The following is a 19,386-nucleotide window of genomic DNA, read 5'->3' on the forward strand; positions in this document are numbered from 1 at the left end:
GGGGCAGGTGAAAGCTCCTCAGCAGAATACAGAAAGCTACTGCTTTCTGTTTGTTTGTTTTTTTAATTTTAAACGCTCCAGCCAAGCTAAACCAGGCACCCCCCTCAGAAGTTGAAAGGGTCTGACCTGAGATCCAACCGATGAGCTGCTGCACCACTCCAGTCCTACCGTTTGCTGGAGGCAGAAAATACTGGATTCCTGCTGCTACCACCACCTAAGTAGTGGTGTGATGTCACACAGGAAGACCGTGTTGTCTGCTCCTTCTGCTGGTAGGGGGAAATAATCCACTTATTGGGGTTGGACTGGTGTAGCAGGATGAGATAGAAAGAAAAAAAATACCCAAAAACTTCAAGCAGCTGTGCAAGCCAAAACATATTGGTTCACCCATGCAGAAGATAAAGGCTGAGGACTCACATGTCAGGCAGCTGTATGGTAAGGTCCATACATACTCTGAAAAAAACAAGGTTTTTCTGCGCTTTGAGACTGTTTTGCCAACTTGGTGCCAACAAAGGTTATCACCCACTTGTGTGGATGAATTTATCCTGCTTGTTCATGGATATTGGGAGAAGAGGATACATACACAAACATGGCAATCTCATAAGCCTTCTTCCCTTCAAGAAAGTAGGATAAAAGTTGAGACTTCTCCTTTAAGGTTAATTAATTCTGGGTTTTCCCTTTGCCTTCCATTTGAAAGGAAAAAAACATCCTTCGTTGCAGAAGACACTGATAGAATAGTGATGTGAAGAGCAGATTAAACACTTCCATAAATCTTTTATCCTGAAAAGTTTATTTGTATGCCCAGTACAACATTTCTAAGGACCTTCATTTTCAGTTTTTATTTTATTTTTCCTGGGAATTTATTAGTGTTTATAACAAGAACAACAATTATAGTTACCTTTTCTCCTCCCACTGATTTCTCCCCTTGTACTAAACACTGAAATGACAAAATAAAATAAAAACAGAAAAATGAAGGTCCCTATTTTGTAACAACTTAATTAATGCTCAAAACAGAGTATAAAATTTGTCTCATCTTCTTTTGTAGGCCGCTTTGGATATCCCTGGTTTACATCTTGGCAGCCAAGAATATTATCCATATGTCTGCTTCAAGATTGAGCTTAGCCTTCTAGATTATAATTAAAAATGAGTATCAGACACTTTTGCTCTGTAAATTCTTGCTTAGAAACTTCCTAGCTATAATGTAAATGTTCCAGTCTCCTCCACCAGAAAAACTTTATTATGGATAAAAAGAAACAAAGAATGTACAAGTTATATTCTGTAATAAAACCTTTTGACTTTTTAAAAATCATAAATGTTCTAGAACTCAGAATGCGTGTTCAGCCTGGTGGAATACTTGCTTGCTTCAGAAAAAGGCAGAAATGATTATGGTTGTATTTATTTTTTTGTATATTATACCGAGATATAGAAGAATGTTTCTATTTGAAAGGCATTGTGTCTCAGAGCTCAAATAAGTAAAAAATAAAGATAATTTAATGAATATATTACATGAATTTTTTTTACACTATACGCTCTATAAAAATATTACATATTTAGGTCTTCACACAAACTACCGCAGAAGTCTTTAAAGCAACATTTTTACATAGGTGTCAAGGTTGAAATGAATACAATACTAAATAAAAGTGCTATATATTAGTGTAACACTTAATGGTATAAATAGTATTTGCCTAAAAATTCTCAAGGTTTGTTCCAAATGCTGTATGCTCCCAGGCACTAGCGAACCCTTTCCTGGGCCCTTATTCATGGAGTACCAGTCCTCATGTAGGACCTCTCTCAGATGGTGGTGGGGGAAATGATTCAGAAAGATTCAGACTTTGGCAAGCATTACATCTGTAAAGAGGAAAATGGCTTTTAAATGTGTTCATACAAATGTATATTATAGAACATATAGAAACATAATAATGGCAGAAAAATCATATGGGCCATGTAGTCTGCCCATCCACCCAACTTAGCTTTACAATCCCATCACCCACTCAGATCTCCAGTGTTTATCCTATGCTTTCTTGAATTCAGATACTGTTTTTATCTCCTTCACCTTCACTGGGAGGCTGTTCCATGCATTCACTACCTTCTCCGTAAAGAAATATTTCCTAAGATTACTCCCGAGTCTACCCCCTTTCACTCTCATCCCATGGTCCCTTGTTCTAAAGCTTCCTTTCCGTTGAAAGATTTGCTTCCCATGCATGGAAATCTTGGAGATATTTAAATCTTTAGTATCTTGCCTTTCCTCTAGGTCTATACATTTTTAGATCTTTAAGTATGTCCCTATATACATTGATGAGTAAGCATTTCAATACAGTCCTATTTTGGGTTTGAGTATGTTGAAATGCTGCTTCAAGAACCAGTATATGAGGAAATAAGAGCGATAGGATTTTGAATCATGACAATTATGTCTTCATTAGAACTCATATGATCTTAGCTTTCATCTGAAGCAGCATTAAGACTCTTGCATATTGTAGTAAACATTACAGACCAGCAAGAAACATGTATACATACCTTTTAGTAAGACACACATACGGTCTTATCTACTCTGAGATTCAGGATAGTGTCATAAGGCTAGTCCACAACTGGGTGATCTCATATCATTTAAACTTCTGTTCTTCTAGTGGTTCAGAAATGATTCTCCAATCTAGTGCTTTACAATTTAAAGCAGTAATATTACCCCATGGTACCAACATGTGTTTTTCAGCTGTTTCATGCTTTTCTACAACCTCATTCCTATTCATCATATACCCTTGCTCCCTCTTCTCAGAAGCTGTACCCTGTCTCAAAATATATGCTTAGCAGAGCCAGTAAAAGATAGGAAAATTGGTTCTTACCTGCTAATTTTCATTCCTGTAATATAGCAGATCATTCCAGATCAGTGGGTTGTGTATCCCTACCAGCAGATGGATTCAGAGAACAAAAACTTTGGACACTGCTACATAAGATAGTGCCACCTGCAGTCCCTCAGTATCGGCTTGTACCCAAGCCCTTGAAACGAAACTTCAACTAAATTTCAACCAAGGGCAACCGATCCCTCCCAACTAACCAGAGGTCTAGGTCACCCGAAATAAACGAAACATACACTGGTAAGCCACCAGCCCTGCTGTTGAATAGAAATTCAATCATTCCTTCAAAATACTAAAATCTCCAGACTGTCTTTCAGAGTCAGAATGGGGTGGGCCTCTGGAATGATCTGCTGTATTACAGGAACAAAAATTAGCAGGTAAGAACCAATTTTCCTTTCCATACTCAGATCATTCTAAACCAGTGGGATGAACCCAAGCCAGCTTATACTGGGCAGGCCTCCGAAAGACACGCCCGCAGAACATTCTCACTGAAGGACGCCTCCTCCTGCACCCTGACATCCAAACGATAAAACTTGGTGAAAGTGTGAAGGGAAGATCAGATAGCTGCCCTACAAACCTCCTGCGGATAAAGAAGTTGACATGCTGCCCAGGAGACCGCCTGTGCCCTTGTGGAGTGGGCTCTCAACTGCACAGGAGCCTTTAGAAATGTACACAGAAGCGATAACTTCCCGAATCCATCTAGAAAGGGTAGCTTTCAATGCTTTGTCTCTCTTCTTGGCCCCAGCAAATAAGACAAAGAGGTGGTCTGACTGTCAAAAAGCATTAGAAACCTCCAGATAGCGGAGAAGGACACGCCGCACATCCAACAAATGCAGCTACCTCTCCCGGGAGGAATCACAGGACCAGTCTGGAAAAGCTGGAATTTCCACCATTTGACTGACACAGAAAGAAGAGACTGCTTTGGGCATGAAGAAAGGAAGGAACTGTTCGCAAGGATACCCTGTCCTCGTAAATTCTCAGGAAAGGGTCTCTACAGGATAAGGCTTGCAGTTCCGAAATCTTTTGTGCCAACAGATAGCCACCAGGAACACAGTCTTCAGAGTCAAATCCTTCAATGACTCCCTCTTCAATGGTTCAAACGGTGCTTCGAATAGAGCACGGAGTACCAAATTTAAGCTCTAGGTCCAGGCATACTTTGTGCACTGGCGGACGCAAATGCTTCACCCCTCTAAGAAACCTGATGATATCCAGATGCGTTGTCAGTGTTACGCTTGGGCTCCGGTCAGGAGTCGTGAACACCACCCAGCAGGGTGGCTCCAGGTGGAGAGAGACAGGAAGCTAGAAACAGTGTCAGGTTCCAGGCTGGGTCAGGGCAGGCAGCGAGTATCAGAGTCTGGGTTCAGGCTGGGTCAGGGCAGGCGGCAAGTAGCAGTGTCTAGGTACAGGCTGGGTCAGGGCAGGCGGCAAGTCAGTGTCTAGTACAGGCTGGGTCAGGGCAGGTGGCAGTCAGCAGTGTCTGGGTCCAGGCTGGGTCAGGGCAGGCGGCAGTCAGCAGTGTCTGGGTCCAGACTGGGTCAGGGCACAGTAAGCAGGGCAAGGCAGGTCAGAAGGCCCGTAGGCCACACACACACAGAAGGCCCGTAGGCCACACACCATAAGCGGAGCAAGGCAGGTCAGAAGGCCCGTAGGCCACACACACACAGAAGGCCCGTAGGCCACACACCATAAGCGGAGCAAGGCAGGTCAGAAGGCCCGTAGGCCACACACACCCAGGAGGCCCGTAGGCCAGGTATGGAAATCAAGGAAGATGGCCCAAAGGCCGCGCAAGGCAAGGCAAGGAAAGGCCCGAAGGCCGCGCAAGGCAAGGAAAGGCCCGAAGGCCAGGCAAGGCAAGGCCCGAAGGCCACGCAAGGCAAGGCAAGGATAGGCCCGAAGGCCGCGCAAGGCAGGCTAGAGCAGGGAGCCCAGGTGAGCTCGATGCCGAAGCACCGAGGCAACTGTCAGGCAGGGTTATAAGGACACACCCAGAGCACAGAGTGGACAGATAAGATGGACTGGGCCTGTCCGGAAAGCCAGCACTAGAGGGACCCCTGGTGGTGAGGCGGTTGCACTGCAGCCAAAACTGTAACAGTCAGCTTCTGACCCTGAGCAACATCTTGGAGGGCTCCCAAAGCAGCTACCTGAACTTGAAGTGAATTAAAGGTTAAGCCCTAGCTAACCCCTGCTGCAGAAAATCCAAAATTTAGCACAGCCCCGTAGCCACGGGGCTCAGGTTCCTCTGCAAGCACCAACCTTCAAACACCTGCCAAACCCTGGCATACGCCATCGACATAACAGGTCTCCTAGCCTGAAGAAGAATGGAAATTACAGACTCAGAATACTCTTTCAGATGTAACCTCCGCCTCTCAAAAGCTAAGCTGCGAGACAGAAGTGATCGACCTGATCCAAGAATTTAGGTCCCTGACGCAGAAGGCGCGAAAGATGAACTAGACAAAGAGGACTGTCCTCCGCCAGTCGTACCAGATCCACGAACCAGAGACGCCTGGGCCACTCCGGAGCCACGAGCACCACGGACCCATGATGTAACTCTATCCGCCTGAGAACACGGCCTATGAGAGGCCATGCTGGGTGGAGCCCCACTGACCCATCTTCCCTCCTTCGACTGAAAAACCAGTTTTTGAGTTGGTTAGAGTTGCCATCAGGTTCAACTGCGGAGCGCCCCATCTGGCACAAATGTGATTCCACGCCTCTGAGGACAACTCCCATTCTCCAGGGTCCAAGAGCTGTTGGCTGAAGAAGTCCGCTTGCACGTTTTCCACTCTTGCGACGCAGCGATGCCCCCGATATGAATCTCTGCCCAGGCAAACAAACATTGCGCTTTCAGTGCCACCACAGGGCTCTTGGTTCCCCTCTGCCTGTTGATATATGCCACTGAGGTCGCGTTGTCAGACAAGACGCACATCATCCAACCCTTGACTATGGGGAGGAACATCTGAAGGGCCCGGCGAACCGCCCAGGTTTCGAGTCTGTTGATGGACCAAGATTTCTCAGACATTTGCCTCAGGCCTTGAGTGGTCTTGTCTTGACACACCGCTCCCCATCCGGAGAGGCTGGCATCCGTAGAGATGACCACCCAAGCCAGGGGTCCAACTCCACCCCTTTCTCCAGGTTGCGATGAAACAGCCACCAAGAGAGACTGTGTCTGGTTTCCTGAAGAGGAGGCAATGGAATATGGAACTGCTCAGAGACAGGGCTCCAACTGGACAACAGTGCACGCTGTAAAGGTATCAAGTGCACAAAAGCCCAAGGCACCAGCTGTAATGTGGAAGCCATGGAGCCCAGGACTTGGAGATAATCCCAGGCTGTTGGCACCGTCAAGCGAAGAAGGCCTTTCACCTGAGTCTGTAACTTCCGCACTGTCACCATGAAGACCTTGCCCTTGCATGTGTCGAACCGCGCACCTAGGTACAACAGGCCTTGAGTGGGCACCAACTGGCTTTTCTGCAGATTGATGACCCAACCAAGAAACTGTAGGGTGGTCATCACTCTCTGGAGAGATCTCTCGCGGTCCTCCCAAGACTTCATCCGGATGAGACAACCGTCCAAACATGGATTCACCAAGATCCCTTCTTTACGCAGAGCTGCTGCTACTACTACCATCACCTTGGTGAATGTGCGAGGAGCCATGGCCGGCCCAAAGGGAAGAGCCCGAAACTGAAAATGCCAACCCAGCACCTTGAACCTTAGGAATCTTTGATGGTCCTGCTGGATAGGAATGTGCAGATAAGCTTCCATTAGATCTAAGGACGTGAGGAACTCCCCTTTGCGCACCGCCGCAAGCACTGTTCGGAGCATTTCCATGCGAAACTTGGGAACTCGTAGGCACCAGTTTACCTTCTGCAAGTCTAGGACAGGACGAAAGGACCCTTCCTTCTTGGGAACCACGAAGTACACAGAACATAAGAACATAAGAAGAACATAAGAAAATGCCATACTGGGTCAGACCAAGGGTCCATCAAGCCCAGCATCCTGTTTCCAACAGTGGCCAATCCAGGCCATAAGAACCTGGCAAGTACCCAAAAACTAAGTCTATTCCATGTAACCATTGCTAATGGCAGTGGCTATTCTCTAAGTGAACTTAATAGCAGGTAATGGACTTCTCCTCCAAGAACTTATCCAATCCTTTTTTAAACACAGCTATACTAACTGCACGAACCACATTCTCTGGCAACAAATTCCAGAGTTTAATTGTGCGTTGAGTAAAAAAGAACTTTCTCAGATTAGTTTTAAATGTGCCCCATGCTAACTTCATGGAGTGTCCCCTAGTCCTTCTACTATCCGAAAGAGTAAATAACCGATTCACATCTACCCGTTCTAGACCTCTCATGATTTTAAACACCTCTATCATATCCCCCCTCAGTCGTCTCTTCTCCAAGCTGAAAAGTCCTAACCTCTTTAGTCTTTCCTCATAGGGGAGTTGTTCCATTCCCCTTATCATTTTGGTAGCCCTTCTCTGTACCTTCTCCATCGCAATAATATCTTTTTTGAGATGCGGCGACCAGAATTGTACACAGTATTCAAGGTGCGGTCTCACCATGGAGCGATACAGAGGCATTATGACATTTTCCGTTTTATTCATCATTCCTTTTCTAATAATTCCCAACATTCTGTTTGCTTTTTTGACTGCCGCAGCACACTGAACCGACGATTTCAATGTGTTATCCACTATGACACCTAGATCTCTTTCTTGGGTTGTAGCACCTAATATGGAACCCAACATCGTGTAATTATAGCATGGGTTATTTTTCCCTATATGCATCACCTTGCACTTATCCACATTAAATTTCATCTGCCATTTGGATGCCCAATTTTCCAGTCTCACAAGGTCTTCCTGCAATTTATCACAATCTGCTTGTGATTTAACTACTCTGAACAATTTTGTGTCATCTGCAAATTTGATTATCTCACTCGTCGTATTTCTTTCCAGATCATTTATAAATATATTGAACAGTAAGGGTCCCAATACAGATCCCTGAGGCACTCCACTGTCCACTCCCTTCCACTGAGAAAATTGCCCATTTAATCCTACTCTCTGTTTCCTGTCTTTTAGCCAGTTTGCAATCCACGAAAGGACATCGCCCACCTATCCCATGACTTTTTACTTTTCCTAGAAGCCTCTCATGAGGAACTTTGTCAAACGCCTTCTGAAAATCCAAGTATACTATATCTACCGGTTCACCTTTATCCACATGTTTATTAACTCCTTCAAAAAAGTGAAGCAGATTTGTGAGGCAAGACTTGCCCTGGGTAAAGCCATGCTGACTTTGTTCCATTAAACCATGTCTTTCTATATGTTCTGTGATTTTGATGTTTAGAACACTTTCCACTATTTTTCCTGGCACTGAGTACCACCCCTGGCTCTGCTTCGCAGGAAGGACTGGACAAATGGTGTTGAGATCGAATAGCCTCTGGAGAGTCACCCACATGGCCGCTCGCCTACCACGAGAAATCACACGAGACTCTACAAAGGCGTCCTGAACTGGAAACAAGAAATCTAGAGCGTAACTGTACTGGACTACCTCCAAGACCCATCTGTCTGAGGTAATCTTCTCCCACGCCTTGTAGAAGCTGGATAATCTGCCTCTTACAGCTTCTACGTGGGAGTGGGGGCCCCTGGCCTCATTGGGGAGGCTTACCGCCGCCTGATCCCTGACCTATACCATCTCTGGGAGTCAGAGGACCTCCACGAAATGACTGCAGACTACCGGAATCTTGCCTGGACCCAGGGGGAGGAACAGGTTTACCAGAATGAAAACGCTGAGAATCCCTAAAACGAGCTCGTAAAGGAAGACCTTCTTACTTAGCTTCCTATTGCCCAGCAACCTATTGCCCTTAGTCTCCCCCAATAGCTTCACCAACTGGTCCAAATCCTCCCCAAACAGGAGTTTTCTCTTGAAGGGGAGATTACAGAGCTAGAGGTGCGAACCAAATCATAGAGAGCATCAACCACATAAGCCACTCCTGCCTCAAGGCTGGCCGCTTGCAAGGGCAAAAAGTCGCCCACTGTTTAGATTTCAAAAATTGAAATTCTATGGTCACCCGGTGCAGATTTTTCCTGATATTGCTAAAAGCTCTCAGTTGAAAAGAAAAACATTTCTTGCAATGAGGGAAGAAGCTATAGAGCGTGGAGCAAAGTATTTGTTGCGTTTTCCCTGTAGATGTGTATTAACCTTTAGGGGTTCTAAATATGTTTTTAATGAACCGGAGCAATTGCGTTTATATTTAGATTCACATTCTCAATCCTAAAGAAACTCCGTATAGTAGTTGGATATAAATGATAGTTATCACTCACAGCACGGTTAATTTGGTGTAAACTTAGTATAAACAATTCTTAGTAGTATTGCTCTAGTTATCTATTGGTCTCAGATTTCTTAGGGATTTATTCAATATGAGCGCAGATCAATTTATGGTAAATTTCTTGTATATCTTGAATGATGATACATAATGAATGATAATTTCTTGATCTGTAGTACACATATTGTAACTTGTTTTCTTGTAATAATGTTAAAAAATTCAATAAAATATAAATTAAAAAAAAAAAAGTCGCCCACTGCTACCACCTCTGCAACCTTCTGGACCCAACACAGACAGGCATGCAGCATCATGCTGGCACACACCACCGCACACAGGCAGAGTGTGGAGACCTCAAACAAACGCTTCAGCTGAATTTCCAGTTTGCGGTCCTGCATGTCTTTCAAAGCAGCCGCCCCAGCCACCAGGATTGTCGTCTTCTTGGTGACTGCCGAAACAGTCGCATCCACCCGCGGCACTTTCAGAAGATCCAAGGTCTCCAGAGAGAGGGGATACATTTTTGCCATCCCTCGGCCCACCTTCAAGCTGGAATCAGGAGAGTCCCACTCCCTTGTCACCAACTTCCTGGACAAAGGAAAGGCAGTTGTCGGTCCTTGCAGACTCACTGTCCTATTCACTGTCCGACTCTTCCTGAGAGACCTTAACCCCCAACTCTTCTAAAACTTGAGGAACCAATGGGCGCAGCTCCTCCAGCTTAAACAGCTGGACAACTCTAGGGTCATCCCCCTCCGGGATTGGGAATCCATCCAAGGCCGGGTCATCCGTGTTGGATCTCCCAGCTCTGGGGAGGGCTCAGGTCCCGGGGCCGTCCCCTGTGTGTCTGGGGGAGGGGGGGAGAGCCACCCCCAAAGCATCCCTGCTGGAGGCTGTGTCACCCCACGCCTGTTGGAGACCTAGGGGCCGCAGGGGATCCTGAGGAGAATGTTTGGATCTCCTGCTGGAAAGGGTCCGCCAACCGTTCCACTGTCCTTTAATTCCGGATCTTTGACTGGCCAAAAATGTCTGATGAAGAAGCAGCACAAATTAAGGAGAGAAGACCACAGGCTGCTCCCCCACCCCCTGCGGGGGCTTGAGCTGTACAGCGTCATCCGGAGGCACGCAAACCAGCTCCATAGGGGAAAGGGGGAATCCCCCCCTGGCACCATGAGGTCAGAATCCTCGAGTTCCAACGCAGAGGCAGGAGGCCTGGCCAAACGGAGGCCTAACCTGAGCGGCCCCCTCCTGAGCGGCCTACCTCTCCCGACCTGCAGTTAATGCAGAGAGAGTGCAAATCCAACCTGCCCCCTGGCGATCTTGGATTTCGGTGCCATGTGGTGAACCGTGGGAGAGCTCAGACGAAAACAGCAACTGCCGAAAAGGAGGCGCTCTTGGCTACCTGCCGGTGGACCAAAGCGCCTGCAGACCAAGGCACAGGGGCTTGCAGCTGCCTGCCCCGAAAGTGTCACTCACATCATGGGATGTGAGAAAGAACCAGCTCATGCCCTGAAAAGGGAGCCCCTTCCCTTCAGCAAGCGATTGCGTCTGATGTCGCACCCACCCGGAGCCCCAGGCTGCAGACCCTCACGCCCCAGTCACTGACCGGTCTCCTCAGGCCGCAGTACCCACTGTCCAGGCCGGCCCCCAACTGAGGAACTTCATAGGTTCTGATGAAATCACTTTTTTTTTTTTAAAATAAACACTTTAGCCAACCTCAGCAGGACCAGAGGAAACCAGGAACAGCTTCGGAGGCCGAGGGAACCAGAAGCCTCTGGTTATCAGGCTCTCCAGCAGGGTGCGGGCGAAACACAGTCAGGGGTATCTCACCCCCAAGATGCCCAGCTCCACTAGGGGATGGCCCGCAACGGTGCCTAACACCTCAGGGAGCAAAATCTCAGCTAATCTAAACTACACTTTTTTTTTTTTTTAACTAAGCCCTAGACTGCAGGTTTGCATCTCCACCATCTGCTGGAGTCAGAGAGATACTGAGGGACTGCAGGTAGCACTCTCTCTTATGTAGCAGTGTCCAAAGCTTTTGTTGACTCCATCTGGTGGTAGGGCTATACATAAGAACATGCCATATTGGGTCAGACCAAGGGTCCATCAAGCCCAGCATCCAGTTTCCAACAGTGGCCATAAGAACCGAGCAAGTACCCAAAAACTAAGTCTATTCCATGCTGCTGTTGCTGGTAATAGCACTGGCTATTTTCTAAGTCAGCTTAATTAATAGCAGGTAATAAACTTTTCCTCCAAGAACTTATCCAATTCTTTTTTTTAAACATAGCTACATTAACTGCACTAACCACATCCTCTGGCAACAAATTCCAGAGTTTAATTGTGCGTTGAGTGAAAAAGAACTTTCTTCGATTAGTTTTAAATGTGCCACATGCTAACTTCATGGAATGCCCCTTAGTCTATTATCCGAAAGAGTAAATAACTGATTCACATTAACCTGTTCTAGACCTCTCATGATTTTAAACACCTCTATCATATTCCCCCCTCAGCCATCTCTTCTCCAAGCTGAAAAGTCCTGACCTCTTTTAGTCTTTCTTCATAGGGGAGCTGTTTCATTCCCCTTATCATTTTGGTCACCCTTCTCTGTACCTTCTCCATCTCAACTATATCTTTTTTTGAGATACGGCGACCAGAATTGTAAAAGACATTCAAAGTGCGTTCTCACCATGGAGCGATAGAGGCATTATGACATTTTCAGTTTTATTCACCATTCCCAATAATTCCCAACATTGTTTGCTTTTTTGACTGCAGTAGCACACTGAACCGATGATTTCAATGTGTTATCCACTATGATGCCTAGATCTCTTTCTTGGGTGGTAGCTCCTAATATGGAATCTGACATTGTGTAACTATAGCATAGGTTATTTTTCCCCTATATGCATCACCTTGCACTTATCCACATTAAATTTCATCTGCCATTTGGATGCCCAATTTTCCAGTCTCAGAAGATCTTCCTGCAATTTATCACAATCTGCTTGTGATTTAACTACTCTAAATAATTTTGTATCATCTGCAAATTTGATTACCTCACTTGTCTTATTTCTTTCCAGATCATTTATAAATATATTGAAAAGTATGGGTCCCAATACAGATCCCTGAGGCACTCCACTGCCCACTCCCTTCCACTGAGAAAATTGTCCATTTAATCCTACTCTCTGTTTCCTGTCTTTTAGCCAGTTTGTAATCCACTAAAGGACCTTGCCACCTATTCCATGACTTTTTACTTTTCCTAGAAGCCTCTCATGAGGAACTTTGTCAAATGCCTTCTGAAAATCCAAATATACTACATCCACCGGTTCACCTTTATCTACATGTTTATTAACTCCTTCAAAAAAGTGAAGATTTGTGAGGCAAGACTTGCCTTGGGTAAAGCCATGCTGACTTTGTTCCATTAAACCATGTCTTTCTATATGTTCTGTGATTTTGATATTAGAACACTTTCCACTATTTTTCCTGGCACTGAAGTCAGGCTAACTAGTCTGTAGTTTCCTGGATCGCCCCTGGAGCCCTTTTTAAATATTGTGGTTACATTAGCCACCTTCCAGTCTTCAGGTACAATGGATGATTTTAATAATAAGTTACAAATTTTTACTAATAGGTCTGAAATTTCATTTTTGAGTTCCTTCAGAACCCTGGAGTGTATACCATCCGGTCCAGGTGATTTGCTACTCTTCAGTTTGTCAATCAGGCCTACCACATCTTCTAGATTCACCGTTATTTGGTTCAGTCCATCTGAATCATTACCCATGAAAACCTTCTCTGATACGGGTATCTCCCCAACATCCTCTTCTGTAAACACTGAAGCACAAAAATCATTTAATCTTTCCACGATGACCTTATCTTCTCTAATTGCCCCTTCAACCCCTCGATCATCTAACGGTCCAACCGACTCCCTCACAGCTCTGGTTCAGATATATTTTTAAAAGTTTTTACAGTGAGTTTTTGCCTCTGCAGCCAACTTCTTTTCAGATTCTGTCTTAGCCTGTCTTATCAATGCATTATCCTATTTTCTTCTGTTGGATCCTTCTTCCAATTTTTGAATGAAGATCTTTTGACTAAAATAGCTTCTTTCACCTCCCCTTTTAACCATGTCAGTGATCCCTTCACCGGCCTGGAATGATCTGAGAATGTATGGAAGTCTCATTACCCCCTATCTGGAAAGGCCTACCAGTATTCTTTGCTTCACAAAAAAATTTCCCGCTCAGCAAATTCCATCTCTTTAGAGTAAGAACTAGTTCTTACAGAAAATCTAAATTCTGTTTTATTATACAGATATTGTAACTAAAAGCACATGAAAGATGTTATATAAAATGGTACTGTATTCTCTTGGTCATGTCTAAAATAAGGGGTTTGAGTCCCGCTGTCGCTCCTTGTGACCTTGGGCAAGTCACTTTACCCTCCATTTCCTCAGGTACAAAACTTAGATTGTAAGCTCTCTGGGGAAAGGGAAATACCTACAGTACCTGAATATAAACCTATGTGATATCTCAGATCAAATGTCAGTATATAAAAATAATAAATAGATAAGTTTTACTTTTTGTCAGATAGTGTGTTTAAAAAAGGTAACAAAAAGACATACAATTTAAAATTTCTAAAGAGGTCACTCAGTTGTTGGAAGATGTGTTCTTACTTCATCTAGCTAGCTCATTTCAACCAACTACAGCTGATTTTAAAAACCAAGCATGGTTTTGTTTTGTTTTTTTTAGTGTAAAGCATAATCAGAAAAAAAAGGAAATTGCAATAAATGTTTTGACTGCCAATTATTTAGAACAATTTTGGGTAATATTACTGCTTAAGACCATAAGACTACTTGCTGTACCATAAACTAAACATACTAATATTTGCATTTGTTACCACCTACAAAAGAAAAGAATGTAATGTGTCAAAAATATGTTTATTTTTGAATTGAAACAAAAGATGGTCAATCTTAAATGAATGAAAAACCCAAATCACAGATTTCAAAACTGGTTACAGTAACAGCCAAGAAAACATTTGAAATACAATGAAAAAAAATGAAACTTTTCACATGGGATGATAGAAGCTGGTAAGTTTTTTTGTCAAAACACTATTTGTTATGCAGAAGACAATCAAAATCACTGATGCAACAATTCATAGAATTTTCTATTGTTCTCGTGAGAGGCCCACAGTTCCATGGTACAGCGATTCAATTCCACTTGTCAAGCACTAGCTTTTCTTTTAAAGTCACTGCTGAATCCAGCTGATTGACAGGATGTTGCATAACCCTGTTTCACTCTCTCCCCCAAGAAAAATTTTTTTGAAGTTTCAAATGAAGACCTCACAATTCATCTTTACCAAAGTCATCAAGCTCTACATCACTCAGATCAATATCATCTTCAGCTGGCAGCTGTGAAAGAAGGAACAGAGTTTTATTTAGAACACATACTTGTATAAACACAAAAATTTGCAATGTATAATAAACAGTATTTGAGAAACTGAAGTACCAAGAGTATTTTACTTGTCCTGTTGAAATAGGCGTTTATTCATTTTCAATTATTTTTGCTTTAATTGCTAGGAGAATTGGCCACAAATGCCCAGAATCTACCACAGCTGTCTTATGAGAAGCATTTTACACAGAAAATTGGGCCCAATGTGTTGAATATCATTTGCTCGTGTCCTGTACAAGATTAAGGCATACCTGTGCTTATGATGCTCTTACTCAATATATGCTCAACTATTTTTTTCCCCCCCAAATTCGATTAACTTCATTAAAACTGCTCCTGTATGGGGAAAAGCAAGATGGCCGCTGTGTGAACAGGCAGGCAAAAAAGCTCTCTCCCTGTTTTCTTGTGAAACTGTTCTTACTTGTGGAAAATGTCACATTCTAAGAGAAAAGCCAAGTTGAGAGAGGCAGCTTCTTCTTCGCCGGTATCTGAAAGTCAGCAGACTAGGATTGAGACTTTTTTTGCCATCATAGCAGGAACGAAACTGGAGGAAGCAGCCTCTACAACTGCCGAAGCAGAGCGGGCCGCAGCGTTGTTGGCTGATGAGATCACCCTGAGCACCATCAATCCCCCTGTCTCCTATCCCTCCGGATACAGCGTTAATAGAGGTGAGCTCCCGATGAATTGAAGTTATGACTGGACTTTCCTCCAACCCAAGTATTGGCATGTTGAAGGGAGACTCACCTAGAAGCTGGGAGGAGGGGGAATTGGAAATAGGAGATTGCGAGGGGGAGCACACCAGGAAGGGAAGCTAAAGGGAAGGAAACCTTGCTAGATATTTTAACTCCAATGGAAAAACCCAAAGTTTGTGGCATGCTATAAAATGCTTAGAAAATGCAATATTAAATCTAACGAGAGTAACGGCAGAGTCAAATCAGAAATTTCTAGTTATTGAAAAAAAGATGAGTCTGCATGAAAATAAGACCCAACAATTGGAAGCAAGAGTTGAAAAAATGGAGAAAATACAGACTGAGATTTTGAGAGTTGGAGATGTGAATTTAAAAAGATTAGAAAATCTGGAGAACCAAACTAAAGGCCTCATTTTCCAATATCGCATTGGTATTGCATGCAATACCGAAAAGGGGTGTACCTTATGCTAATAAGCATGTGTATCGCGAATTGCACTATCAGCTATGCGAAAGGCTGTTATCGCAAGTTGCGCTATTAGCCCAATTTGGGCCACGTTGTATCACGAGAGAGCGGTATTTGTATCCCTATGGGAGGCCCACCTAGTAACTCGAGGTGAGGTTTAAGTATTAGTGTAGGGGGTTAGGGGCCACTTTCACATTCAATGTGAGACGTACGAACATAACAGTGGTCTCTTGTGAAGATTTGATGACCTACGGAGTGATGAAACTCACTCCAAGATGAGATTTGTGCAATGTTCTCTCCACCTAGCTTGTTGTTACCCAGGTAGAGAGTCCATCAAGCTAGGTTGAGAGAACATTGCACAAATCTCATCTTGGAGTGAGTTTCCTCACTCCGTAGGTCATCAAATCTTCACAAGAGACCACTGTTATGTTCGTATGTCTCACGTTGAATGTGAAAGTGGCCCCTAACCCCCTACACTAATACTTCAACCTCACCTCGAGTTACTAGATGGGCCTCCCATAGGGATACAAATCCCTGTCTAGGGAGGAGGCACTATGGCAAGGCGCTCTCTCTCTCAGCCTGCATCATACTGAAGCAGGTCTGTCAGGAGACATCATGAACCGTGATAAACTAGTGCACAACATAACACAAATGAAATTCTGCTTTGAAAGAGAGAGGAGAGACTACAGTCCAATTTACTTGGCTAAGCTAAGAATTCTTTAAATTAAGCCTTTTTACAAAGCTTTAATTTTGCTATTCTGTCTACTGTTAATCTTATGTGCCTATTTCTCCAGATATTTTTATAACTGACTTAAATTGTTGTGTGGTAGTCTGATTGTGCATCATTAAAATCTTTCAGGTATCTGAAGGTATGTATCATATCGCCTCATATACTCTCCCCAGGGTATATGTATTTAGGTCCTTCAACCTCTCCTCACAAGTCACTTGGAGACCCCCACCATTTTTGTCACCCTTCTCTGGACTGCCTCCATCTTGTCTCTGTCCCTTTTGAGATACGATCTCCAGAACTGAACACAACACTCCATGTGAGGCCTCACCAATGACCTGTATAAGGGGATTATCACCTCCTTTTTCTTACTGGTTATTCCTCTCTATGCAGCCCAGCATTCTTCTGGCTTTAGCTATTGCCTTATCACATTGCTTTGCCGTCTTCAGAACGCAAGACACTATCACTCCAAGGTCCCTCTCTTGCTCCGTGCACAACAGCCCTTCATCCCCCATCATATATAGCTCTTTTGGATTACCACACCCCAGATGCACGAGTCTGCACCTCTTGGCATTGAATCCCAGCTGCCATATCTTCGACCACTGTTCAAGTCTCTTTAAATCAGTCTCATTTCTCTACACTCCAACCGGCATGTCCACTCTGTTGCAGATCTTAGTATTATCCACAAATAGACAAACTACCTTCACTCCCTGCCATAATGTTGCTCACAAAGATATTGAACAGTACCAGTCTGGCTTTGATATTCTAGAATTTCTATAACTGCTGTAAATTGATAAACTTGGTGTTTGAATTTTGACCATGTATGCCCTGTTTAAATCAATAAACAGATTTTTTTTCTAATTACCACATTCCAGGGCTTCTTGTTGTAGCTTGGAAGAAGAGGCATGCACGATAACATGTTCTCAGAAAGGAGTTCCTATCAGTTTAAGAGCCAATGCTGATGTCTCTTATTGCTGCAAGGTACTGAGACCAGAGCAGGAGGCTGTGGTGACTCTTCTGTGGCACACCTAATCTGGTCTGAAGGTACATCATTGTGCCATGGCACACTGGGTAGGAAACACTGGTAAAAAATTGATCTATCTGTAATTGGTATGCTAAAATTCTACATTGCAGCATTGCTGATTAGAATATTTTCCTCCCTGCAGCATCCAATTTTGCAACTTTTGCTGGAAGCATGCTAGAGTAAACTTTGGTCTTTTTTGCTTTCTTTAATGCCATTTTCATAACTATGGAATTGTACAGAAGTAGGGTTTTCTTTTGTCCTGGACACTGTTGCACTCATGTCTATTTTCTTACCTACCAGTGCTACATTCAGAAGGTTCCTTCCATATTTTCAATTGGAGAGCTTAAAGTTGTTTGTGGACTGTGACCTCAACTGATTACTTGGACAGCTGGATGTACCAGAGTACTCCAGAGAAGTTGTCCAGTAGGAAAGACCTCCTCCTGGAGATCAAATGGAACAGAAGTTGCCATCTTTTAGAGAAAAATTAGGCAGGGCATATCATCCAGTGGTGGTGTACTCTTCACTGGCTCTGGTGATAATATTACATGGCAGCTCTACAGAATTTGAGACAGACTGGAAAGACTGTTTCAAGAAATGAAAACGAATCTTCTATGAACCAGATTATCATAACTGGAGAGTCCTTTGAGGTTGATTTTACCTCCAAAGCTACACTCAGGTTTGACATCTGCAGAGGTTATAGACTTATGATAAGTCGTTATCAAAGTTTAGTCTGAAGATCAGATGCAAATTTCTCCAAAACAGGTTGCTTAATTGAAGCAGGAAGGTTAGCGGGAAAGTGCTCCATATAAATGCAAAGTCTATTCACATCTTCTGACTGAAGGGAAGACATTCAGATGACTCCTGTTGTGCTAAAGATGATGCATCTGATTTGGGTACTAGGACTGGAGATGAAGATCTCATATGTCTGTCTTGGCAATGAAGGTTGTCTGCACTGTAAGTTTCTGTATCCAGATAGGTAGCATGGAAAGCATTGTGGCTTTCAAACTTTTCCATGCCAAGGACGACAGTACGGTCAGTAGAGAGACTTCAAGTATCTCTGGCGTTGAGGCAAGTTTTGGCACTATGGGTCTTGCTGTATTAATGCTCTTTGGTGCTAAACAATCAGCACTAGAAGTAGTTGGTGCAGTAAACCTCTGTGCTAGAGTCTTGGCAAGGGTGTTGCTTGGAGAATGGTGGCACTGAAATATATTTTTATATCATGTACTTTACAACTTGCATTAGTAGTAGGTGACATATGACTAACTCTTAGAAGTCTTGGACCTATTTCTTTTAGGTACTGGTCTTTGAAGATTCTCTTCCTTTTAGAAGATAAGTACATTTGATATTTAACCTTAAGCTCTCTATGCGAGCGCGCTCAGGGCGACATTCTTCCTCGTGAAAAGCAATATGCAATATTTGATCGGGGCCAAGGAAATGAAGGTCTAGTCTAGACATTTTATGCTTCAAGTGGAACATAATTTAAATGGCTTTTACCTGACCTGGAAGATTTTTCATGTATCAATGAAAATAATGAGGAAAATTATATGTAAATATAATTTTTTGTGAAGGCTCACAAGAAAAAAAACAAATGAGAGAAAAATAATGAAAGAAAATTAACAAGTGTAGAAAATATCCCAACAACTAAGGCAGTTGAAGAAAGCAAAAACCAAAACAAAACATATTTTTGCTTTGGCAGAAGAGAGACCGAGTGGGAACATGCAAGTCTTCTTGACGTCTGGAGAGCATGTACATGTCAGTGCCAGATGATATTACCTACTTGTGTGGTTGGATTCATCCTGCTTGTCCACAGAAAATAGTTTCACCACATAACAAAAGTACACTTACATCACAATTAAACCACTGCCTCAGCTGCAATATACATTACTGATGAAGACACCAAGCGAGCAACTA

The 19,386-nt window shown here is 43.6% G+C and overlaps 2 protein-coding genes across 2 annotated transcripts in view; one reads left to right on the top strand and one right to left on the bottom strand.

Moving 5' to 3' along the window:
• The window catches only part of ATP6V1C2 (ATPase H+ transporting V1 subunit C2), a 177,813-nt gene extending 176,314 nt beyond the window's left edge, over positions 1–1,499 (top strand). Inside the window, exon 13 of the mRNA XM_029595892.1 lies at positions 1,043–1,499. Coding sequence (XP_029451752.1) covers positions 1,043–1,138 — 96 coding nt within the window. The 3' untranslated portion in view covers positions 1,139–1,499. The remainder of the gene's footprint in view (positions 1–1,042) is intronic.
• A 12,546-nt stretch (positions 1,500–14,045) lies between these two features.
• The window catches only part of PDIA6 (protein disulfide isomerase family A member 6), a 166,606-nt gene continuing 161,265 nt past the window's right edge, over positions 14,046–19,386 (bottom strand). Inside the window, exon 13 of the mRNA XM_029595893.1 lies at positions 14,046–14,535. Within this exon, the coding sequence (XP_029451753.1) occupies positions 14,467–14,535 (69 nt within the window). The 3' untranslated portion in view covers positions 14,046–14,466. The remainder of the gene's footprint in view (positions 14,536–19,386) is intronic.

This window comes from Rhinatrema bivittatum, chromosome 3 (assembly GCF_901001135.1).
Source record: "Rhinatrema bivittatum chromosome 3, aRhiBiv1.1, whole genome shotgun sequence".
Classification (NCBI taxonomy): domain Eukaryota; kingdom Metazoa; phylum Chordata; class Amphibia; order Gymnophiona; family Rhinatrematidae; genus Rhinatrema; species Rhinatrema bivittatum.